The sequence below is a fragment of the Trachurus trachurus genome, assembly GCF_905171665.1.
Source record: "Trachurus trachurus genome assembly, chromosome: 1".
Classification (NCBI taxonomy): domain Eukaryota; kingdom Metazoa; phylum Chordata; class Actinopteri; order Carangiformes; family Carangidae; genus Trachurus; species Trachurus trachurus.
In genome coordinates, this window is record NC_139891.1 from 19,322,295 (window position 1) to 19,347,202 (window position 24,908).

The 24,908-nt window shown below is 43.4% G+C and overlaps 4 protein-coding genes across 4 annotated transcripts in view; 2 read left to right on the top strand and 2 right to left on the bottom strand.

Annotated features, from left to right (window-relative positions):
- Nucleotides 1–24,908, top strand: part of acsl1a (acyl-CoA synthetase long chain family member 1a) — a 109,339-nt gene that overhangs the window by 78,477 nt on the left and 5,954 nt on the right. The gene's annotated exons all lie outside the window — the stretch shown is intronic.
- LOC310992005 (beta-galactosidase-like) lies at nt 67–7,715 on the bottom strand. The gene is made up of 16 exons (XM_083979955.1): nt 7,531–7,715; nt 6,727–6,896; nt 6,193–6,343; nt 5,784–5,844; nt 5,441–5,535; nt 5,164–5,344; nt 4,829–4,887; nt 4,609–4,730; nt 2,323–2,363; nt 2,130–2,242; nt 1,920–1,994; nt 1,678–1,767; nt 1,474–1,587; nt 1,130–1,261; nt 687–926; nt 67–586 (listed from the first exon to the last, which is right to left on the bottom strand). The coding sequence occupies exons 1-16, from the start codon at nt 7,618–7,620 to the stop codon at nt 332–334; spliced, it is 1,989 nt and encodes a 662-aa protein (XP_083836081.1). The 5' UTR covers nt 7,621–7,715; the 3' UTR covers nt 67–331.
- On the top strand, nt 8,028–10,276 carry ccdc86 (coiled-coil domain containing 86). Its single transcript, XM_083974098.1, has 4 exons — nt 8,028–8,599; nt 9,104–9,233; nt 9,329–9,403; nt 9,687–10,276. Exons 1-4 carry the CDS (start codon nt 8,121–8,123, stop codon nt 9,837–9,839), a joined length of 837 nt encoding a protein of 278 aa, XP_083830224.1. The 5' UTR covers nt 8,028–8,120; the 3' UTR covers nt 9,840–10,276.
- Nucleotides 11,931–18,084, bottom strand: LOC310992013 (beta-galactosidase-like). Its single transcript, XM_083979967.1, has 16 exons — nt 17,924–18,084; nt 16,736–16,905; nt 15,995–16,145; nt 15,586–15,646; nt 15,414–15,508; nt 15,133–15,313; nt 14,884–14,942; nt 14,670–14,791; nt 14,254–14,294; nt 14,056–14,168; nt 13,837–13,911; nt 13,594–13,683; nt 13,390–13,503; nt 13,060–13,191; nt 12,714–12,953; nt 11,931–12,613 (listed from the first exon to the last, which is right to left on the bottom strand). Exons 1-16 carry the CDS (start codon nt 17,984–17,986, stop codon nt 12,359–12,361), a joined length of 1,962 nt encoding a protein of 653 aa, XP_083836093.1. The 5' UTR covers nt 17,987–18,084; the 3' UTR covers nt 11,931–12,358.

The window sequence follows — 24,908 nt, forward strand, 5'->3', positions numbered from 1 at the left end:
TGGTGTTTCCCTGATGCATTTTTCACATACAAAAATAAAACATTCTCTGAAAAACAGGTCACTGTGCACTGGCAGAGATTTAATTGGCAATCATCCCTTTGTGAAGAGAAAAAGAATCAGTGAGGTAGAGAAACTCACAGTTTATGTGACAGTAAAAGACCATAATTTGCCTTTTAACACATTTTGACATTTCATAAAAGTAAAACTTTCTTCTTCTTCTTTTTTTTTTTTTTTTTTAAATCAAGCCCACACCACCAGTGCTGATTTGGGACTGGATGTCCAAGAGTAGTGCAAATTGCTTCATTTTGTTCAGTTGCACAATTTCCTATCATCACAACAAGTCCTTTTTCGAAAACAGTCTCCAGTGCTTTTTGTAGTTAGAGGAGACTGTTGCATTCAGGATGGGGGTGTCAGTAAACTCCACAGTGCATGGCCCAGAGGTGCATGGAGCCTCCTCCAGCTCCAGGACAGTCACATTGTTGGGTGCAGATGTGCTGAGGATGTTAGCGGGAACGAAAAGCGTCACCTGAGGCCCTCGCACGGGCCAATAACGTCCCAGATTGAAGCCATTAATCCAGACCTGGCCCTGAAAAACACACATTTAAAGACAGATTGTGTAGTTGAGTAGTGAATGACCAAACCTCAGTGAAACTAAGACACCCTAACATCCTGTATAGGTTACATGCCTTCCTCCATTTGGGCAGTTTGATGTAGGTGTCCTGAGGGAGGTCTGGGATACCATCGGGAATGATGAAGCTCCCCCCATAGAAGGCTGGGAGAGAGAGGCCAGCAGGCTGAGGGGGGTCTGTTGCTGTGGGCTTATTTTCCCCGAGGAGGCCGTGGCTGACTGCTTCATCAATACTGAGACTATACATGGTCCATCCAGTGAGTGTGTCTTTCCCCAGAGTCATGTTGGACACCAAACCCTGTGATAAGACGACGAGGAAGAGCAAAGACGGAGTACAGCCCAAGCAAAGAATCAATTAGTTGCTTCTCATACTCTCATACATTTTACAACATAAACTAGTCTGTCAAAGTCTGACTAGTCTTGTCCTCCAGTTCTTAAACATTTGAGCACAAATCAAGCTAGCCATTTATATTTCAATACAAAAACGGTAACAAGAAAGACCTTGAAGTCATTGATCCCTTTCCCATAGTTGATTCGGCCCATGTTCTCCACCAGTATGTCCACCTGACTGCCGGCCTTCCCCGTCACATTTACGGTTATGGCTTTGTTCCTTTCAAGAACCCCTACAGCCACCTATAGAAGGAATCAACACAGTTATGTTTATGGGATATCAAATGTATATCATTTTTACAACATGTTCTTTGACAAAAACCTCAAAGGGTCCACGTTGTCTAATGCAGTTAATCACACTCTGTCTAAAAAAAAAAAAAAAAAAAAAAAAAAATAGTGGTGTTGGACTTTAATATCTAATACGGACACAATCATATGTACAAAGGCGTACTCACCCCATCCACGGACACATACGCTCTGTCATGGACTCCATTCAATGGGGATGACAGTGGGGTTGGTGTGCTGCAGTCTACAGGTAAAGTAGTCCTGTAGAGCACAAAACCAAAAGCCTAAAGGACAGGGGGGGAATTCAATATAAGAATCACTCATTATTACTGGAGGACTAGAAAAATAAAAATCAGAAAAATATTAAAGGATACCTGGTTCAGCTCAATGAAAGTCTGAGGATACATGCTCTTGACGGGGCCAGAGAGAGACAGTTTCTCCAAGGCATCTGATATCGTCTGGAGCTGCAGCAGGAGAAGGTTGTGTTTTAACATTTACTTGTGATGATTTAAACCACAAGACAAACAGTCTTTTGTGGCGAGTTGCAATAACCAGTTTTAAAATTAATATTTTTTACATACAGGTGAGGAGCTCATAGAAACAGTTGGGAACGAACCTTCTTCATCCCAACAGCCCCATAACCATACTTTGGAGTTGATGGTGGTATTGGTCCCTCTGGTACCTTACAGTGCTATTGTGGGACAAAAATTAGTTCTTCTAAATACTACATACTGTACGCAAGCTTAGAAAGGTTACAGGTTTGTACTTCAGTTTTAAAAACTCTGCACAGGGTCTATAAAAGTCTATTATAAAGTAGGCTACATACCGTTTTGATCACCTCTCGAATGGCATGGTACTTCTCTGTGAGGTCTCCAGCTTCTGTGAGCGGAGCATCGTAGTCGTAGCTCGTAGGCTGTGAGCCATATGGTTCATTGGCCCCTGAGAATATTAAGAGGCGATTACAAGGGATAACAAGTTGAGTCCATGAGGTTTAAATCAATCTGTGCAAGGTAGCCTACCATTCCAGTATCCAAAGTTTGTCCCTCCAATGAACATGTATCTGTGAGAAGACACAGTTTAATGACTTCAAACTACAAAAACTCTTTTTCATTCCATGCAGTCAAGAACTTTCTTCCTCTTCTTATATTTTTTCCATTAACATAAGAAAGGGGAGATTGTGGGGCACAACCTTAGTATGGTAACACATAATTCAAAATAATAACACGTTCTTAGGTTCCAAAGCCCTCTATGAACAGTAAAAGAACAAGGACATCTACGCCGCCCAGATTGGCATCACCAGGACCCCACCCTGCAGCCAGGCCCAGGGTCAGGGCTTGCAGGCGAGCGCCTGGTGGCTGGGTCTTTGCCCACGGGTGGGAGCCACTGCCGGAGGAGGAAGCTGGACAGATTTGTCAGACCCAAACTTATTGTGGGGGAACCCTCTGTCAGGGAGGCCTTTAATTCCCATCTCCAGGAGAGCTTCCACCAGATCCCGAGGGAGGCTGGAGACATTGAGTCCAAGTGAACCATGTCCACTTTCACTGTTGAAGCGTTCAGAGAGATCTCTGGTGCCTGCCGCGGCGGCAACCCCTGAACTGGTGGTGGACACCCGATAAGGGATACCATTAAGCTGAAGGAGAAGTCTGGGGAGAAGTTCGGGGAGGCCATGTAGGAGAACTACCGGTCGGCCGCAAAGAAATTCTGGCAAACCATCCAGCCCCTCAGAAGGGGGAAGCAGTGCTCTGCCAACACTATTTTCAGTTGAGGTGGGGAGCTGTTGACTTCAACTGGGGATATTGTCGGGTGGTGGAAGGAATACCTCGAGGATCTCTTCAATCCCACTGACATGCTTTCCGTAGAGGAAGCAGAAGCTGAGGACACAGAGGTTGATTCATCCATCATTCAAGCTGAAGTCACCAAGGTAGTTCGAAAGCTCCTCAGTCTCAAGGCACCGGGGGTGGATGAGATCCGCCCTGAGTACCTCAAGTCTCTGGATGTTGTGGGGCTGCCTGGGTTGACAAGCCTCTGCAGCATCGCGTGGAAGTTGGGACAGTGCCTCTGGACTGGCAGACCAGGGTAGTTGTCCCTCTGTTGAAGAAGGGGGACCGGAGGGTGTGTTCCAACTATCAGAGGATCACAGTCCTCAGCTTCCCTGGGAAAGTCTACTCCAGGCTAATGGAGAGAAGAATTCGGCCGATACCGAACCTCAGATTCTGGAGGGACAATGCAGTTTTCTTCCCAACCGTGGAACACTATACCAGCTCTATACCCTCCACAGGGTGCTTGAGGGTTAATGGGAGTTTGCCCAACCAGTCTGCATGTGTTTTGTGGACTTGGAGAAGGCATTCAACAGTGTCCCTTGTGGCATTCTGTGGGAGGTGCTTTGGGAGTATTGGATCCGATGCCCTCTGCTAAGGGCTGTACAATCTCTGTGCGACAGGAGCAGGAGCTTGGTTCGCATTGCCGGCACTAAGTCAGACTTGCTCCAAGTGCATGTTGGACTCTGGTAGGGCTGCCCTTTGTCCCTGGTTCTGTTCATTATTTTTATGGACAGGCCAAAGGGAGTCCAGTTTGGGAGCCATGGGATTTCATCTCTGCTTTTTGCAGATTATGTTGTCCTGTTGGCTACTTCGAGCCAGGACCTTTAGCATGCACTCGGGTGAGTGCAGCTGAGTGTGAAGCGGGATGAGAATCAGCAACTCCAAGTCTGAGGCCATGGTTCTCGATTGGAAAGGGGTGGCTGCCCCCTCCAGGTCGTCGGAGAGCTCTGGCCTCAAGTGGAGGAGTTTAAGTATCTCAGGGTCTTGTTCACGAGTGAAGGAAGGATGGAGTGTGATATTGACAGGCAGATCGGTGCAGCAGCTGCAGTAATGCAGTCGGTGTACCGGTCTGTTGTGGTGAAGAAGGAGCTGAGCCAGAAGGCGAAGCTCTTGATATACCGGTCAATCTTCGTTCCTACTCTCACCTATGTGTGACAGTTGACAGTCCTGTCACTGTGCCTGGCACTATGCTCCTCCACATCGAAAGGAGGTGGCTTGGGCATCTGTATCGGATGCCTCCTGGACACCTCCCTGGGGAGATGCTCTGGGCATGCCCCACTGGGAGGAGACCCTGGAAGACCCAGAGATCATGACGCTTGGGTTCATTTTGTTAATGTCAAGCGATATAATCCTGTATATTTTCAGATACACTTTAATACAAACCAAATTTTGAATTAGCTTTTCAATCTCACAGAGAAAGCTTCAGTGTGGTGAATTGGTAATGTGTTGTGTCTTTATGTGTGTCTAAACATCTCCCAGACTCACAAGTTGACATTTGCTCCCATGGCCAACATCGAATTTAGAGACTTGGCCACTGCTGCAGATGAAACGACAGCGTGGCGTGTTCCCCAGTGGTCCAGCCAGCCGGTGTAATATTCAGAGTTCACCTGATAATAAAAGAAGAAAATCCGAATGTTTTTCAAAGAAAAACACCTGTGTGTTGTCAAAATCAAAGATTACAGAATCCTGAGGGGGAAATCCTTGCCAAAGGTCCATGAGGTTCAGCGTGTCTCTGTGCTTCAAAGGCAGCAGTGATATTTCCACCTAGAAGAACGAACAAAGATAAACACATGTGTTTAACTTCCTCATGACTTCTAACTAAATACAGTCTAAGCACTCAGTGGACATTCAAATCACAAACATTGTTAATGATGATGTATTTCTGTTCATGTTGCATCTACAATTCATCTTTGCAGGATTATATCCAACATCCAGAGGCACTGTTTTTCTGCAAACACATAATCAGCAGCTATTCAGTGGAAAAAATAACCTGATAAACTATGTGATAAGGTTTTTTTTTCCTATGTTTCTGATACGTACCAGGCCCAAAGTCAACAGTGGCATAGAGACCTTGAATTGTGCCACACTTAAGATAGTTCAGCCCAGCGCCATCTGTGGTGAAGAGCACCACCTCCTCACCCAGGTGAGACCGGAATAACTTGGTCAGGTGACGCAGGTAGTTGTAGTCACATGCAAAGTAACTGCCATATTCATTCTCCACCTACCACACAAGGGCAGAGAAGGAAGGAGGTGTAATCTTCAGTGTTAGATTAATGGATATGACAATAGTTTGATGAACAACAAACACAAACTCAACCTGCACAGTGATGATAGGACCACCGTTCTGATACAGATAAGGCTTAATCATAGGCAGCAACTTCCCCATCCACTTATCCACTGCTGTGATGTAATCTGAAAAACACAAATAACTAGAAAAAGCACTTCCAAGGAATAAAATGTGAGTGCTGCGCAATTTGATATATGAATTGTTGAAGTATCACAAAGTATGAAGAAGTAGCGGGACGACAAAAAAGGGAAGAAGAAGTTAGAATAGGTAATAATAATAATAAAGATTTGAAGTGAAGGGAAGGGAATGTGCAAACTGCAACGTGCAATGCTCTTATTCACTCAAGCTTTGACTCCACTCCAATGATTCTCACCTGGATCTGAAGACCGGAGAACAATGTTCTTCTTGTTGAGAAGCCAGGCAGGCAGCCCACCCTGTTGGACACAATTACACAAACAATGACAGTGCAATTTAAATGGCTTAAAAACAATCCATCAAAAATATTACAGTCACCATTCAACTGAAATTCAAGTGTTTACTGGACCAGTGGGTCAGTGGACAAAAAAATGACACACAGATACAGAAACATTGTCCTTAAAGTTACAGTCATTCTTCTGTACGAAAGGTATGAAACATGAAATGAAATTACTACAGAGGAAGTGGTATGTTTGAGTTAGTATTGTGCAACACTGAGAGTGTACATAAAAACGTTATTATTCTCAACATTTCCTTGAAGCCTTATAACACCCTGTTCTATTAATTTTCTAATGGCATTTACTCACCATATCCCACTCTCCACATATGTATGGTCCTGGTCGAAGGATGACCAGTAAGCCAATGTCCTGGGCCAGCTGAAGGAAATGTTGCAAATCCCTGTCTCCACTAAAATTGTACCGACCTGGGGATTCCTCATGGAAGTTCCAGGGAATATACCTTCAAGATGAACAAAGTGAGATTATTATCAGACTGACATTTAATAAACAACAGAACATTATGTGTTCCACATTTTGTATACATTTTCTTTCCAAGAATAATCCACTGGAAACTATATACACAGTATATAAAGTCTGCACTGATCATCTTGTCTGATCACTGGAGGTTGGATTTCTCACCTTTACAGTTTGATGATTTATAACCAATCCACTATGCACTATTAGGTATAAGGTAAATGTCAGTCATAATGATTGCTTTGCCAGCCTTTCAACCCAATTTAGCCTTTGTTCTGAAGCCAGCAGCAACATGAGAGTCTCAACAGCAACTTGAAACTGAAATTAAAAACCAAGGCCTACGGGGAGAGACACATGAGGCAAACCTACGTCTGGATGGCATTCAGTCCTGCCATGTACATCTTGAGTAGTCGATCTTTCCAGTAGACTCTGGGGATCCTGTTGTAATGGATGCTTCCTGATACATAACGAAACTTTTCCCCATCTTTCCGAAAGCAGTCCTTCTGGTAATCGATGCTGAATGAACGAGGGGCACTGAGCTGCAGATAAACACAACAGAATTTATGGGGAGTGTAGTGATCCTCAGCAAAATCTGTTCATGTAATGTTCCATTATGTGCTTTATGCGTCATTTTTATGACAAAGGACTGACATGTCAGATGATTTTTATGATGTGCCACTCACAATGGCAGCCTTGATTGTCTTGTAAAGGCTGTGGGCACTGGGTAGCATGTCAATTAAAGTCACTAAATAATACAAATATAAAAAACATATTTGCTCAGACAAAATGAAATGGACCTTAGTCTACATTAGGTACAGAGGATATATATAATTAGAAGTGGTGGCGTTATACAGATGTAATATTGGTGCAGTGCAGTGCAGTACAGTAAAGATACAGTAACATTAAAGTACAGATTGTTGACAAGTATCATGGAACATAAAATAAAAAGTTATTAACATACGGTATAAAATTTTAACTAAGAGATGACACTTGTTTTGATCAACTAACCACAGATGAACATATAAAGGGCAACTATTGTTTATGGACCTTAAGCATCATTACAAAGCATTGCTCTTTTTTAGTCATAGGCCTCCTATGTGTATTTTCACAATTGTTAGGTAGCAGCTCTCCATCTTCCAACTATAAAATCTGTAAGATCTCAGAGGTACTTACTGACTGTGCAAACATCTGGAGCAGCAGCAGCAGCAGCAGCAGCAGTAGGCTGGACTTAGACTTTGGGCCTCGTTCTCTGAACACAGACATGACGACTCTTCCTATTGTCCCGTTTCACAAGTTACACTGATGCAGCTCTTACTTGGACACGGTCAACTATGACCGTGCACTGGTGTTTTGAATGATTCTGGCATCATGAGATACGGAAGTAAGTCATGTGATACAATTGTATTGTTTGGTTGTAGCACTAGGTGTCGCTGTTGATGTACACTTTTTATCATGGTGTGAGCAGATGAAGCGACAAAAAACAATTGTATTTATTTCATAAAAATCAAAATTGGTTTCAATTTTTTTTTTAAACTGCAGATGATATAATGTGATTGATACGAAGACGAGCGCGTCCATGCCTTATTTTAAATGTGCAGATCCTCCTCCAGACCTGCAGGGGGCGCTACGGAGCTCGACGCGCGATGTTTATCATCCGGTTGTTTGACGCGGAAACAGAGCGACGTACACATCACAGGCGGTGTTACACGTGGGTTCAGAAGTTTTACCAGACTAATGTTTTGTTGAGGATTTAATTAGAAAACATGTCGAGGAGGCAGAAAGCTGCTGTAGAGGAGAAGACGGGCTCCGCGGACGGACACACGGAGCAGGAGGAGGAGGAGGAGGTCCAGGAGGCGCCGCCGCCGGAGACCAGACGGACCCGCAGCGGCCGCACGGTGCGCACTCCCGCCGCGCTGCTCGGCTCAGAGGCTCCGGTGAGGACTCCCAGCCGGAGGACCAGGAGGTCGGTGCTGCAGGAGCTGCCGGCGGTGGAGGAGAGAAACACGGAGGAGTCCGAGCGAAAAGCAGAGCCTCTGCCCGAGGAGAAGTGCAGCCTGGCCGCTGAACCGCAGCCCTGCACCATGTCAGAGCCGCCGGACAGCAGAACCGACCAGACCGAGCCGAGCTCAGAGACTGTGCCGCAGAAGAAGCCGCGTCTGGCTGCAAGTGAGACACAAAATCCCGTCATTCCGCTGGGAAAACCCAAATCTGGAAGAGTGTGGAAGGAGCGCAACAAGCAGAGGTGAAGGAAAACATGGAGCCAGGATGTTGTGACGTTGTGATGTTTGTCTGAATTTGAGTTGTTACTTTTTACTGCCTCAGAGGCCTGGTTGTTGGGCTCTGCGTCGTGTTATATTAAAGGTTATAAAGGTGGTACAGAAGATGGAGAGCAGCAACATGATCAAAATACTAGCGTTTAGGAAACATTTTAGTGTTGCTGCTCTGTGATGGATTAGGCCCTATACAGGAATTATCAGTAACTTAAATATATTCAATGATGGTTGCTTTATTAAAAGTCCCTCAAACGATTGTGATTTTGTTATTTCAATGTTGCACTATTTTTGTGTTGGTACAAAACCCAGGAATCCTACTGGTAAAACATAACTAACTAGTGCAATCCAGATCTTGACAGGGTATGTGTGCACATACATGACAATGTAAAACATTGTTAGAAAGTCTTTTGCATTATAAAATCAACCTGGAAAATGTGATTTTTATTTCTTCATTGTTGTCCTTTTTTCTCCAGGTTCTCTGCGTTGGTGAGAGATAAGCCACTGTGCTCCTCTTGGGATAAGAAGATGCAGGCCAAGCAGGAGAAGCAGCTGGTGAAACAGTATGCTCTGCAGTTGAAGGAGACGCAAGCCAAAGAGAAAGAGGTAAACTAGAGCTGTGATGCAGGTCTGTCTGCTCGACCATTGTCGTATGAAACCTCTTGCACCCTTTGACTCATTGTTTTCCCTGATGGCTATAGGACAAGCGGAAAAGGAGAGAAGAAAATTTGAAACGGCGTGAGGAGAATGAACGCAAGGCAGAGATCGTGCAAGTGGTATGTCAACTGTTCTCCATATAGGAGACCCTCAGCCTGATAACGGACCTATACTGTAGCATCTCTGAATTTTTACATACAGTCTATATGAAAACTCCAACAGTATCAGACAGGGTTCATGTTGTGACACATTTACAGCAGACTACACTGGGTGCACAGGCACCACAGGTACATGAAACGCAATAGAGATTATAAACAGTGGTTAATTAGTAAACAGTCATATAATATTTTTGTTAGTAATCTGGCATCTTGTTCATTTTCTCTCGTCTCATCTGTGTCACAGATCCGCAACACATCAAAGATCAAGAGGATGAAGAAGAAGCAGCTCAGGAAAATAGAGAAGAGAGACACACTGGCTCTGCTGCAGAAGTCACAGAAGCAGAATGTAAAGGCCAAAGGGCAAAAAAACAACAATGCTGACAAAGATTTAACTTAGTCTAAGATAATAAAAAAAAAAAATGCCTATGTTCTGTACTGTGCCTAAAGGTGTTGTGTTTGGTCGTCTGAAATACAACAGACACATTTCTCTGAGAGGACTGACTTAGACATTAACCTGGGAAGGTTTTCAAAGAAAGATGCGGTATTAAATTTGAAATGGTAAAAGAAATATAGAATACATAACATGTTAACTTGTCATGAAAACATCATGTGATCAACTTTGTTTTACTCATATCAAATAAAATTGTATTTAACTTTTTTCAAACTTTTTTACTAAATGATGAAGTTGCTCACAAGGTTTGAAAGAAGGTACAACAAAGGTGTGTGCACTTTTGTACCATTAGCACAAACATAGTGTTCTGGTGGAACAAGTTATTTTTCATTATTAAGCCTAGGTGCTCTGGGTGTAGTCTTATAAAAACACTTGATGAATAGCAGGAGTACTTTAGAGTCGATTTACCATCATCTTCACCGTGTCTTAGATTTCATCTCATTACACACACTAAAAACTCACTGTTACAGTTAGATTTACTGTAAATCTGTGTGTGATGTGTATTAAGAGTAAATACTGGCTGATGTGTATTGTTATTAGATTTGAGATGAACATTGTTTGAGTAAAAATCTGAAAGTGTGACATTTAGATAAGTATCAAAAGACATTTCCTGATAAAGTAAAAGTTAAAAATGAGTTCATGTTTCAATTATGAACTCTATTGTGGCATCCTTCTATTAGAGCATAATATTTATTATCATTCATTCTGCAGCAACAACATACTTACACACTTAATGTAGGCACAAGAGACACTGCACCCTGTAGGCCGAATCTTTAAGTCCAACTTGTGAAAACCTTTCTTATAAATATGGCCAGTGGTGTGTTATGTGATCTTTCAGTTCCCTTAGTTCACCGTTGGAGTCACAGTGGTCGTCTGTGCAGAACCTGCAGCAGGTGCCTCCATGACAGGATCAGTCATCATTACTGTGACAACACCAGCCTCCTATTTCAGTTCAGGCAACAGACATCACATCACTGACTCCTATTGGTAAATTAACTTGTGGTCTAGAGACGCACTGATTTGTCAAACCTGCTTTCTTGCAGTCCAACAAATTTCCTCTTATTTTGTTTTACAAAGTAGAGTGACAAAGTATTTATTTACTTTACAACACAGGCATTGAAGTTGCCTTAAGAGAGGAGATCCCTTCAGGGCCACAATGGACAAGAGGAGTGATTATAGCAAGCACAACCAGTTTAACTTTCAGTCATGTGGGTTCCTGACCTCTGTTTAGAGACAGACTTGTGGTTTTCTAACATTTTCTCTGAGTGTGTAGTGCGGGTAAACAACTGGCTCAGAAATAATCTACTGAAAGTGGATGAGCAACTTCACCATTGTTTTAGTTGTGACAAGAAAAAATACGTTTCTGATCATTCTGATACAACTCCTGCTCATCTTTTTTCTTTTACTGTTATGATTATTGGGAAAAGTCTTCTCTTATATTGATGTTTTATTTATTAATGGGCAGTATCAGCAAATGGCCACAGATAGATAGTCTGTACCCTAATGTAGTAGGTGTGTCTGGTATGTGAAGATACTTGTTCAGGGTGGTGGAGCAGGTCTGTTGGGACTTAGGAGTCTCTTCCTCGTCTCACTTAGGTCACATAAAAGACACACTTACACCCAGGCACAGGACTGATCTTGTCAGCCAATAGCAAGTGACAGACATGATAGCCATGGTTTCAGTGTTAAACCTATGATTATAAAATGATAATCAAAAACATTTCCTACACTAGTGCCTTCATGCTGCAGTAGTGTACACTGTACACATTGCCTTTTTGCTCTTAAGCTGTCTAAAACAAGGAGATACACAAAAAATACGTGGGAGATTGTGGTGAACAAACCTCTCAAACTCATAGAACCTCTCCCACACTAGTCACCTACTCTAGCCTCTGAGATGCAATACACACCCATTATTAAGTCTGCCCTGCCCACATCATGGGTAATATGTTATATCTCAGGGAAATTGAAGCTACTAAAATGAGAGAAAAAAAAGAATTTCATCAAAATATCTTGACCTTTATTTTCTGTAATGAAAGGTATTCATTACAGGTTGCCATTTAAAAAATGAATATAAGCAATGAATCAGATGTCCCACAGTCCATGTTTGTAAGGTTATATATGGTGTTTCCCTGATGCATTTTCACTTAAAAAAAAAAATAATAATAAAACATTCTCTGAAAAGCACATCACAGTGCACTATTGAATTGGCAATCATCCCTTTGTGAAGAGAAAAAGAATAAGTGAGGTAGAGAAACCCACAATAAAAGATATCTGCCACATTTTGGCTTGACCTTTTCAGTGACTGATACAAAATCCCATATCAATAAACCTTTATATAAATCAGCCTTTTTTCTTCTTTAAAAAAAAAATCAATAGAAGCCCACACTACCAGTGCTGATTTGGGACTGGATGTCCAAGAGTAGTGCAAATTGCTTCATTTTCTTCAGTTGTACAATTTCCTATCATCACAACAAGTCCTTTTTCATAAACAGTCTCCAGTGCTTTTTGTAGTTAGAGGAGACTGTTGCATTCAGGATGGGGGTGTCAGTAAACTCCACAGTGCATGGCCCAGAGGTGCATGGAGCCTCTTCCAGCTCCAGGACAGTCACATTGTTGGGTGCAGATGTGCTGAGGATGTTAGCGGGAACGAAAAGCGTCACCTGAGGCCCTCGCACAGGCCAATAACGTCCCAGATTGAAGCCATTAATCCAGACCTGGCCCTGAAAAACACACATTTAAAGACAGATTGTGTAGTTGAGTAGTGAATGACCAAACCTCAGTGAAACTAAGACACCCTAACATCCTGTACAGGTTACATGCCTTCCTCCATTTGGGCAGTTTGATGTAGGTGTCCTGAGGGAGGTCTGGGATACCATCGGGAATGATGAAGCTCCCCCCATAGAAGGCTGGGAGAGAGAGGCCAGCAGGCTGAGGGGGGTCTGTTGCTGTGGGCTTATTTTCCGTGATGAGGCCGTGGCTGACTGCTTCATCAATACTGAGACTATACATGGTCCATCCAATGAGTGTGTCTTTCCCCAGAGTCATGTTGGACACCAAACCCTGTGACGCAAAAGACGGAGTACAGCCCAAGTAAACAAATTAAGCTTTCTGATAGCCAAGCTAGCCATTTGTATATAACACACAAACAGTAAGTAACAATTAAGACCTTGAAGTCCCTGATCCCTTTCCCATAGTTGATTCGGCCCATGTTCTCCACCAGTATGTCCACCTGACTGCCGGCCTTCCCCGTCACATTTACGGTTATGACTTTGTTCCTTTCAAGAACCCCTACAGCCACCTACAGAAGGAATCAACACAGTTATGTTTATGGGATATCAAATTTATATCATTTTTACAACATGTTCTTTGACAAAAACCTCAAAGGGTCCACGTTGTCTAATGCAGTTAATCACACTCTGTCTAAATAAAAAAAAATAGTGGTGTTGGACTTTAATATCTAATACGGACACAATCATATGTACAAAGGCGTACTCACCCCATCCACGGACACATACGCTCTGTCATGGACTCCATTCATTGGGGATGACAGTGGGGTTGGTGTGCTGCAGTCTACAGGTAAAGTAGTCCTGTAGAGCACAAAACCAAAAGCCTAAAGGACAGGGGGGAAATTAAATATAAGAATCACTCATTATTACTGGAGGACTAGAAAAATAAAAATCAGAAAAATATTAAAGGATACCTGGTTCAGCTCAATGAAAGTCTGAGGATACATGCTCTTGACGGGCCCAGAGAGAGACAGTTTCTCCAAGGCATCTGATATCGTCTGGAGCTGCAGCAGGAGAAGGTTGTGTTTTAACACTGATTTGTGATGATTTAAACCACGAGACAAACAGTCTTTTAGTGGCGAGTTGCAACAACCAGTTTTAAAATTTATATTTTTTACATACAGGTGAGGAGCTCATAGAAACAGTTGGGAACCAACCTTCTTCATCCCAACAGCCCCATAAGCATACTTTGGAGTTGATGGTGGTATTGGTCCCTCTGGTACCTTACAGTGCTATTGTGAGACAAAAATTTGATTAGTTCTTCTAAATACTCTATACTGTATGCAAGCTCAGAAAGATGTCTAAATGAGATTAAAAGTTTTGTACTTCAATTTTGCACATTTTGCAGAGTCTCAAGCCAATAACAAATTACATACCATTTTGATCACCTCTCGGATGGCATAGTACTTCTCTGTGAGGTCTCCAGCTTCTGTGAGTGGAGCATCGAAGTCGTAGCTTGTAGGTTGGGGGCTAAAAGGTTCATTGGCCCCTGAGAATATTAAGAGGTGATTAAAAGAGGGACTAAGTTACTGTAAGTAACTAACAACCAAGTCAGTCTATGCAAGGTTGCCTACCATTGTAATATCCAAAGGTTGTCCCTCCAATGAACATGTACCTGTGAGAAGAGACAGTTTGAGTTTATAGACTTCAAACTAGTGTGGTACCACATAATTCAAAATAAAATCATGGATGGATGGATGGATGGATGGATGGATGGATGGATGGATGGATGGATGGATGGATGGATGGATGGATGGATGGATGTGGCTTTATGTGTGTGTTTAAACCTTGAGTTTATAGACTTCAAACTAGTGTGGTACCACATAATTCAAAATAAAATCATGGATGGATGGATGGATGGATGGATGGATGGATGGATGGATGGATGGATGGATGGATGGATGGATGGATGGATGGATGGATGGATGGATGGATGGATGGATGGATGGATGTGGCTTTATGTGTGTGTTTAAACCTCTCCCAGACCCACATGTTGACATTTGCTCCCAGTGCCAATATCGGATTCAGATACTTGGCCACTACTGCAGATGGCAGCACAGAGTGACGCTCTCCCCAGTGGTCCAGCCAGCCAGTGTAATATTCAGAGTTCACCTGATAATAAAAGAAGAAAACGTGAAAGTTTTTAAAGGAAAACACCTGTGTGTTGTCAAAATCAAACAGAATGCTGATGGTGAAATACTTGCCAAAGGTCCATGAGGTTCAGCTAGTCTTTGTGTTTCAAAGGCAGCAGTCATATTTACACCTAGAATAAAAAAAATAATAAATAAACGGATATGTTTACCTTTCTCATGACTTAACTAAATACAGCCTCAGCACTCAGCAGGTATTCAAATCACAAATAGCTGTGATGTATTTCATTTCATGTTGCATCTACAATTCATCTTTGCGGGATTTTATCCAATACTCAGAGGCACCATTTTTCTGATACGTACCAGGCCCAAAGTCAACAGTGGCATAGAGACCTTGAATGTTGCCACACTTAAGCTGGTGCGGCGAAGGGCCATCTGTAGTGAATAGCACCACCTCCTCACCCAGGTGAGACCGGAATAACTTGGCCAGGTGACGCAAGTAGTTGTAGTCACATGCAAAGTAACTGCCATATTCATTCTCCACCTACCACACAAGGGCAGAGAAGGAAGGAGGTGTAATCTTCAGTGTTGGATTAATGGATATGACAATAGTTTGATGAACAACAAACACAAACTCAACTCACCTGTACTGTGATAATAGGACCACCGTTCTGATACAGAAGAGGCTTAATCAAAGACAGCAACTTCCCCATCCACTTATCCACTGCTGTGAGGTAATCTGAAAAACACAAATCATAGCAGCATGAAATGCACTCATTCACTCGAGCTTTGACTCCACTCCACTCTGATTCTCACCTGGATCTGAAGTCCGGAGAACAATGTTCTTGTTTTTGAGAAGCCAGGCAGGCAGCCCACCCTGTCAGAAACAATTACACAACAATGACAGTGCAATTTAAATGGCTTGAACACAGTCCATCAAATATACCGTATTACAGTCACCATTCAACTGAAATTCAAGTGTTTACTGGACCAGTGGGTCAGTGGACAAGAAAATGACACACAGATAAATAACATTGTCTATTAAGTTACAGTCATTATTTTGTATGAAAGGTATGAAACATGAAATGAAATCACCGCAGAGGAAGTTGTATGTTTGATTATGAAACTGACTGTATATGAAAACTTTATTCTTCTCAACATTTCCTTGATTACTTATTACTTATTATTACCCTATTCGATTCATGTTCTAATGGCATTTACTCACCATATCCCACTCTGTGCATACGTATGGTCCTGGTCGAAGGATGACCAGTAAGCCAATGTCCTGGGCCAGCTGAAGGAAATGTGGCAAATCCCTGTCTCCACTAAAATTGTACTGACCTTGGATTTCTTCATGGAAGCTCCAGGGAATGTACCTTCAAGATAAACAAAGTGAGATTATTATCACGCTGACATTTAATAAACAACAGAACATTATGTGTTCCACATTTCCAATAAATTGCAATCAGACTTTATCAGAATAATCCGCTGGAAACTAAAGGACAAATCACACTATAGTTGGAGTGTGCACAGTCTGTTGATTAAATACAAATGTTGCCCTAATTTAATTGTATATGCACTGCAAGGCCTGTATAATTCAGGATTGTGCCATCATAATGCTGCAAGCTGCTCTTGAATGCAGCATTTTTGGTTGCAGGGATTTGATGGCCACATGAAGTGGACTTGTCCAAATGATCTTGTGTGATCACTAAAAGTTGGATTCCTCAATTTAACAATTTGATGAAGGGGCAGATTTATATATTAACAAATATCAGTACTTTTTTTTTTTTATTCAGTCCACTATGCACTATAAGGTATAAGGTAAAAGTCAGTCATAATGATTGCTTTGCCGGCCTTTCTTCAGCTTTTGTTCTGAAGTCAGCAGCAACATGAGAGTCTCAACAGCAGCTTGAGACTGAAACAACAAACCAAGGCCGACGGGGAGAGACACATGAGGTGAACTTACATCTGGATGGCATTCAGTCCTGCCATGTACATCTTGAGTAGTCGATCTTTCCAGTAGACTCTGGGGATCCTGCTGTAATGGATGCTTCCCGATATATAACGAAACTTTTCCCCATCTTTCCGAAAGCAGTCATTCTGGTAATCGATGCTGAATGAACGAGGGGCACTGAGCTGCAGATAAACACAACTGAATTTATGGGGAGTGTAGTGATCCTCAGCAAAATCTGTTCATGTAATGTTCCATTATGTGCTTTATGTGTCATTTTCATGACAAAGGACTGACAGGTCAGTTGATTTTTATGATTTTACATATAATAGCCTATATATACTGTATATATAGGCCTATATATATATATATATATATATATATGAAACAGATATCACCATATGGAATAGAGAACAATAAATAATGAATGGCAACAAAAAAACATATTTGATCAGACATAATAAAATTGACAGGGAATTCATTCAGTAGTGGTGTCCTTATGTGGGTTAGTGAGATGACACAATTTTTTTTTGTTTCCAAAAGGATTAGTCTAATTTAAAAGGGTTAAATTTCAAAGACAGACAGCCAATTGCAGTGTCTTATTTTGCTTTTTTTGTCCCAGTGATTGGATAATAAAAAATAATTAATCAAAATCAGTTAAATGTAAACATCAGTGCTCTTTATTCCCACAGGATCTGGTTACCACAGGATCCCCAGGATCTGGTTACTATAGACAATTTAACTTTCATTTATCTTCACAGTAACAGCATAAAAACTTTGGTGACAGTTAAGACTAAAAAAAAACATCAGAAAAATACATAGGCTACTGACTATACAGGAAGATAAATCTGGACACAAATGTGGAACAAATGTAATTCACTTCTGCAATGCAAAAATATGTGTCTTTCTAGGATATCACTGACCCATGTACTGTACAGTAATATTGGTGTGGTATGTACAGTACAATAGCCTACAAATGCAGTAACATTAAAGTACAGATTGTTGTTTATAAGATTTGACACTTGTTTTGTTCAACTTACAGAAAGGGCAACTAACTAATATGGACCTTAAGCACCACTACAAAGCATTGATCTTATCTAGTCATAGGCCTACTACAGGGCTACTTTGTGTATTTTAACACCTGTTAGGCTGCAGCTCTCCACCTGCCTACTGAAAAATCTGTAAGATCCCAGAGGTACTTACTGACTGTGCAAACATCTGGAGCAGCAGCAGCAGCAGCAGTAGGTTGGACTTGAACACAGACATGACGGCTCTTCCTATTGTCCCGTTTCGCGAGTTAAACTGATGCAGCTCCTACTTGGACCACAGACGTTATTGCCTGTAAGGTCTTTGCTTGGACACGCTCACAGTGCACTGGTGTTTTGACTGAGTGTGGCAGTTGCGGAAGTAAGTCATGTGTTACAAATTGTTTGGTTGTAGCACTCACCACTAGGTGTCGCTGTTGTACACATTATATCATGTGTGATTCTGTGAACGTGAGCAGATGAAGCGACAAGAACATGTCATTGAAATCAAAATCGGTTTAATTAAAAATGCAGATGATAAGCGAATGATCCAATAATTGCAAGAGGAGCGCCCAAGAAGAAGTCCAGCCTCCACACGCTGTTTTAGATTTTATAGATAAGCCACTGTGCTCCACTGTGGAAAAGAAGATGCAGGAGAAGCAGCTCGTGTCTATGGAAACAGTAGGCCTATGCCCTGCAGTTGAAGGAGCAGCAGCAAGCCAAACAGAAAGAGGTAAACTAGAGCTGTGATGCAGGTCTGTCTGCTCGACCAGTGTCGTATGAAACGTCCTTGCGAGACACCAAGGCCAAACTACAGTGCAACAGATAATGATAATGACAGTTCAAAATGTGCTGAGAGGAGAGGAGAGGGCTTCATGTAACCAGGTGTGTCCCCCAGCAGTCTAAGCCCTATGGTCTAAGCAGCGTAGGCTATAAAATGGTTCAGAGCTACCTGGACCAGCCCTAACTAAACAGGTCAGACCATGTTCATATCAAAACGAGGTCCTGTCACTACATTGTGATGATTACGTTTCATTACAGGGTAAAATAGTTTATTTAACCCTTATGTAGCTGTCGCCATAATACAGCTATGGGTTACCGTGGCGACACAGAGAAAGTTACAGTGATACACATTTGATTTCTAATAGTTTTCTTTATTGTCTTTATATAAATTTGTAATTAAACATTTTGCAGTTAAATTCATAGTTCTGCTATTAGACATTATTAGAATATTGAGTTAAAATTGTTAAAAGGTTACTTCCTGTCAGAGTCACGTAATACGTGAGCCGGAAGTTGTGAGTGAGAAGCGGCGAGAGGGAGAGAAAGAGGGAGAGAAGAAAGGACTGTCTATCACTGGTTTAGCAGGCGTACACGGTAATTATTCTGAATATTGAAAGTTGTTGTAAATAATAATAGCTATGTTATTCACTACACATAGATCATGTGACCATAGGCCTGCACATCAGCACACGTCAGAGCTCACATAGACCATCACAGTAGTCCACGCCTTGCATGCTGGGAGGGACCAAACCCACGGCGTACAGGCGGAACAGAAAGATACACAGACCAGATCGTTCTCAGCTCTTCCTGGTAACACTGTCTTTGTGTGCTGTATGATCTCCGCTCTCTGCAGACTGCGATTAAATACTTATCTGTTTCAACCTTCGCCTCCTCCACTTTGTGTCTTGCCTCCCGACCTGGGTGAGATCCACACGAGCGGATCTCAACAAATGGGGGCTCGTCCGCGTTAAAGGGGGTGCAAGGACAGTGGATGGACCATTCGACCTAAAAGCTTTTCTTCATGGACAGAGGATAAGGACACAAGCCGGCACATAAAAGGTATGCAGAAAACCTGTTATAACGAATTCTGCATATTGACTATCATCATAGCAAAAGAATCAGAAAAGTATTTTAAAACTTAAAAACAAAGGTATATATAAAAAAAAAAAAAAAAAAATAGAGACATAAAACAGCAGACGATAAAACCTTGAGAGTGGCGTAACTCCACCTGACGACCCGACGGGGTCCAGGAGCGGTTGATACCGCGGCTGGGTTGGATTCCCGGGGGTGAGGTCCCCTAATTCTACTTGTTGATATCATTCTTGGAGAATTATCAACATTTAAAAGCAGGTTGAAGGCCCTAATATCTTGGAGATATTTAAAGTATCTATTGGTTGAATTATTGCGGTAAGGGTGAAAGGCCCGGGGAGGAAGAACAGGCTTCCAAACCAAGCACGTCTGTCTGTCTAAAATTAAAGGGTGCGAGGCCCGTAGGAAAAACAAAATAATTTCTTACAAATACTTCTGAAGCATGCACAGTTTGATATACCTTTGTGAAAGCGCTGAAATTTATTTTTTCTATGAAAAAGTTCTAACTTGTCTGTGTTGTTGGAGTTATTGTGAGCAATATATGGGTGGGGAAGAATAAGACTCTGAGAAAACTCGTTGTGTGAATATCCATTTTGCTCAGCGTCAGCAGTGTATGGTCTCAGTGGCGGGGTAACCTTGCGGTGTTAACAAACGCCACCAGTTCACTGTTGTTTAGGGCAGCGAGTGCGTAAAAGCCACTCTGCAGCCCAGCTGTGCGCTTTGGAGGCTAAAACACCCAGTTGATAAACGGTGTGGGGTATGAGTGTAAACTTTGCAAAATCCTTGTGATTAGAACACCCAGAGTGAGACCGGGTCACTATAGAGTGATCTAGAAGCTTGTCTCCTGAGGATTTGCAAGGGGCTAACGCAGCTATCACTTCATTCCCTGCAAACGTACCAGCTGTGGAGCTCAGAGTCTAGATAAAATATGGATGGAGAATTTGATACAGAAATGAATGGCAGTGGTTGGGGTCCCTGGCAGACCCTCTTAGTTCAAGTAGACACCACTGCAGACGCCCTAGGCGCCCTCACAAAACAGGGCAGTAGAGAAAAGAAGGTTGAAAAAGCCAAACAAAAGATGCATACATTAATCACTGATATGGGGAAAACATTGCAACATCGAGAGCCTTTACATACTCTCTTAGTAGCTAAAGTAAAAGCAGCAACAGAAAAAAAGAAAGAGGCTGTAGAGCAGGGAAAGACAGCAAATTGGTTTCACAGGAATGGGTGGAAAAAGGAGGAGGACGCGTGGGAGGAGGACTGTCGAGGTTGGTCTGAGTTGGCTATCTGCTGGCAAGGGATGAAACACAAACACAGGAGTCCAACTCCCTCCAAAATGGTAACTGCACCTGACACCATCTCATGCTCGCCCACATGTCCACCTCCATATGCACTAAACCCACCTGGCATGTTTCCCACATATAGGATTGGTAAAGGTACCATGCATATTATGCCCGTAGGTGGGCCCACATTAGAAGATGAGTTAGATGACGCCGACCAACAACGCACGGGGACGGCCCAGTTATACCCCACTGCTGAGTTGCATGCACACCAGGCCGTACACACTAACCCTTTCACGTCCGCCCATTCACCGGCTGCGCCATTACACACACCGTCGGCTCCGCCCTCCGTCTTTACCCCCGCCTTTAACTCGTCTCCACCGTCCATCACCGCGTCGGCTGCACCCACCGCCGTCTGCCCAGCATCGATTGCACCCTCCCAGGCGTCATCAGCCGGTTCACAGCCCCCACCGTTTCAAGATAGGGTAGACAGAGCAGAAGTAGAACGAGAGCAGAAAGTGCTATTGGAGGCAGAACAGACAGAACACTATGAAATGCTGATGGAACACGCAGCTAAGCTACAGGCTACGACTCTACAGCTATGCCCAAAATTCGTTGGGATCCTAAACAAAATCCACGTCAATTCCTGAACGCCGCTAAAGATATGTGGACGAACCAAACAGGACATTGTCCTAAGAATTCGGGCTCCCAAACTGAGTGGTACCGACAGGCTGTATTGAACGGCCTCCCTGAGTCTGTGCAAGACACAATGAAAAATAACCCTGACATGTTAGGATGTGACTCCTCCACGTGGGAGAAGCACCTCGTGCACCACCTCACTATCTTTCAAGATAAGACACAGAAAGAGGAAGAAGAACATTCTGACCTCCAAGCTCAGCTACTTAAACTGCAACTAGCTAAGGCCAGGGATGACGTCAATGATAAGAAAAAGAAAAAGGAGCAAGTTAAAGTAATGATGCAGTCAGCACAGGGACCGGAATGGGATGATCATATTGTTTTTCCTGACATGAATCCTACTCCCCCGTGGGAGTCGCAGCCGCACCATAGGGGAGGTAATAACATGCGTAGGGGAAGGGGAGGCTCACGGGGTGGGGGCCTGAGAGGAGCTTACAGGGGGAGGTCACAGAGAAGAAGCCTTGCTTGTTTCCTATGTGGAGATCCGTCCCACTGGGCGAAGGAGTGTCCACAAAACAATGACAACCAGCAAAGGGGCGGCCGTCAGCAGAGGGGAGGCTTTCAAAACAGAGGAGGCAGGGGTAGACAAGATCCCCAACCCACCACAGGGAGAGCTACTGGGCAGTTCCCCCAGCTATTCGAAGAGTGACACACCCCACAGAGAAGTCCTGAGCAACACTTAACGGCAGAACCAGTGTTGCCAGTGGCGGTCAACCACGACACGCTGCCATTTTTAGTGGATACAGGTGCTACTATCTCCACTATACAGACTGTACAAAAGAACTTGCTCTCATCTAAAGTCATCACAGTCATGGGTTTCTCTGGGGTTCCTACTACTCTGCCATATACCAAGCCTCTCACCACGCAGCTGGGGAACCAGACTGTGCTGCACCCCTTCGTGGTCTCTCCTGATGTCCCTTCAAACCTACTGGGCCGAGATTTGTTGACCAGACTGGGAGCTAACATTCTATGCTCCCCTGATGGTCTAACTGTCTCGTTCCCTGATGGTACCCAGATGAACTGTAACAGCACCAACACAGCACGCTCTGGACAATACCTCATGTCTCCTGTAGTGGACATGTCGGCAGACATCTACTGGGGCTTACTACATAGTGAAACACGAGAGCATGGCGGGATCCTGTCGGCCTACCTACAATGGGAGCCCTGGATAGCCCAGCTACACCCCTACGTGGCCCCTCCTGATCCTCCGCATGTTACATTGTTTTATGATAGACAAAACACAGAGTGGTATGAAGAACAGTTCAGCAGTCAGATAGAAGGTACTGATTGGAGTATAGCCACAGACAGCATCTATGTTGCTCCCATAGGTGTAGTAGCCAGTGTTAACCTACTACCTGCACAGTTACAATGGTAAATGATGGAGGATGAGGCAGCACCACATGTCTCCCTCGCTCTCCATCCTGACCACCAAGCTAAAGAATTAGGTTCTATTGTAAAAACTGCAAAACAACAGACAGATTGGAAACAGCTGACGCCACAAATAATGTATTCCTCTACTGCTAAAACATATAAAATACAGGTTTCTTGCACAGATCAGGCACTCATGGAACATGTTCAGATCTCCCGCCACCACGGCCGTGAAAAGACAGATCACCCAGATTCCGCCGCCATGTTGGACTCTCTCCCAAACTCTCTGTGGGCCACTGGTCCCACTGATGTGGGTTTGGTAGACTGCCCACCTGTCACATTTTCTTTGAACACCACGGATCCAATCTGGCTTCCTCAATATCCGCATAAACTACAGGCCGAACTCGGTATTGCAGACACCATTGAGGGGTTGTACAAAAAGGGGGTGTTGATTGACTCACACTCTCAATGGAACACACCCATCTTACCTACGGAAAAGAAAGGTACCGGCAAATATCGGATGGTTCAAGACCTGCGTTCCATTAATAGTGCATTACGTACCGCTACGACACCGGTCCCAAACCCTTACGTTGCTCTCAGCACTTTCTACCTTGATGTTTCTGGAACACCACACTGTGTTAACGGGGTGTTGTTCCAGAAAAAAGGGGGAGAGAGGAAAGTATTAATGTACATAGTATGATGATGATCTGTCCAGAGAAAGACATTGACACAGACACAAATGAACATGCTGAAATCGAACATATAAAAACTGAGCAAAGAAAAGCCTCACCACAAGAGAAATCTATGTGGAAAAGTAGGACAGTAAGACGGTGATAAAGTTCCTCATTAATCAGTACATTCCAAGACATGGTTTTCCGGAACGAATTAGGTCTGACAATGGCACACACTTTAAAAACCATGATCTGCAGAAGGTGGAGGAGGTACTGGGACTCAAACACAAATTTGGGTCTGTATATCATCCCCAGTCACAGGGAAAGGTTGAAAGGATGAATCAGACCCTTAAAAGTAAAATAGCTAAAATCTGTGCCCAGACCAAGATGAACTGGCTGGATGCACTCCCACTGGCACTTATGTCGGTACGTAGCTCAGTGAATCAGAGTACAAGGTTCACCCCATTCGAGTTATCTACTGGAAGAATGTTTCCAGGGCCACAAACAAAGCTCGTGGGGTTAACTTTGAATGATCAGTCTCTAACCCCAAAACAGTACTTTCATGCTCTGCAGACTCTTGTTTCAGAATACGCCAAGCAGGTTGGTGAAAACACTGGAGGAGAAACAACGACAACTCCCGACTCCGAGTGGGTACTGCTGAAAGTGACCAAGAGAAAGTGGACAGAGCCACGCTGGACAGGTCCGTTCCAGGTAAAGGAGCGCACCTCACACGCCGTTCGGCTGAACGGCAAAGGAGACACGTGGTTCCACTGGAGCCAATGTGCAGCAGCTGAAGCCCCCGCCAGAACCCTGGGGGAAATCCGAGAAACACTGCGTGAGCAGAACAAAGGAGCAAAGTCCACCGATCAACAAGGGGCAGAATAATCCCCTGGTGGCAAAAGGGTGAGGTAGTCTAACCAATACCCCTAGGGAGGAAGTGAAATAGCGTTCCTCTCCAACAAGTGGTGTGCCAAACCACCAACCAGGATTGTCGAGGCGCCCAGAAGAACATGCCGCTCACCTTCCTCATCATCTGTTGGTTTGTGGTAATGTTGGTTTTTGCCTGGAGTCTCCACCACCTGTACACCACAGGAACAACTACATTATAATACCTATAGCATTACATCTTGATGGGTACATTTTATCTTCTTGTCATATTTTACCTTATTATGTTTTAAAAATACTGCGCATATTGCTAAAGAAGTTGTGTGACTGAGATACATAGAGAGTTTGAATCTGTCTTGGGAGTAACCCTGCCCTGGACTACTTGTTGGAAAAT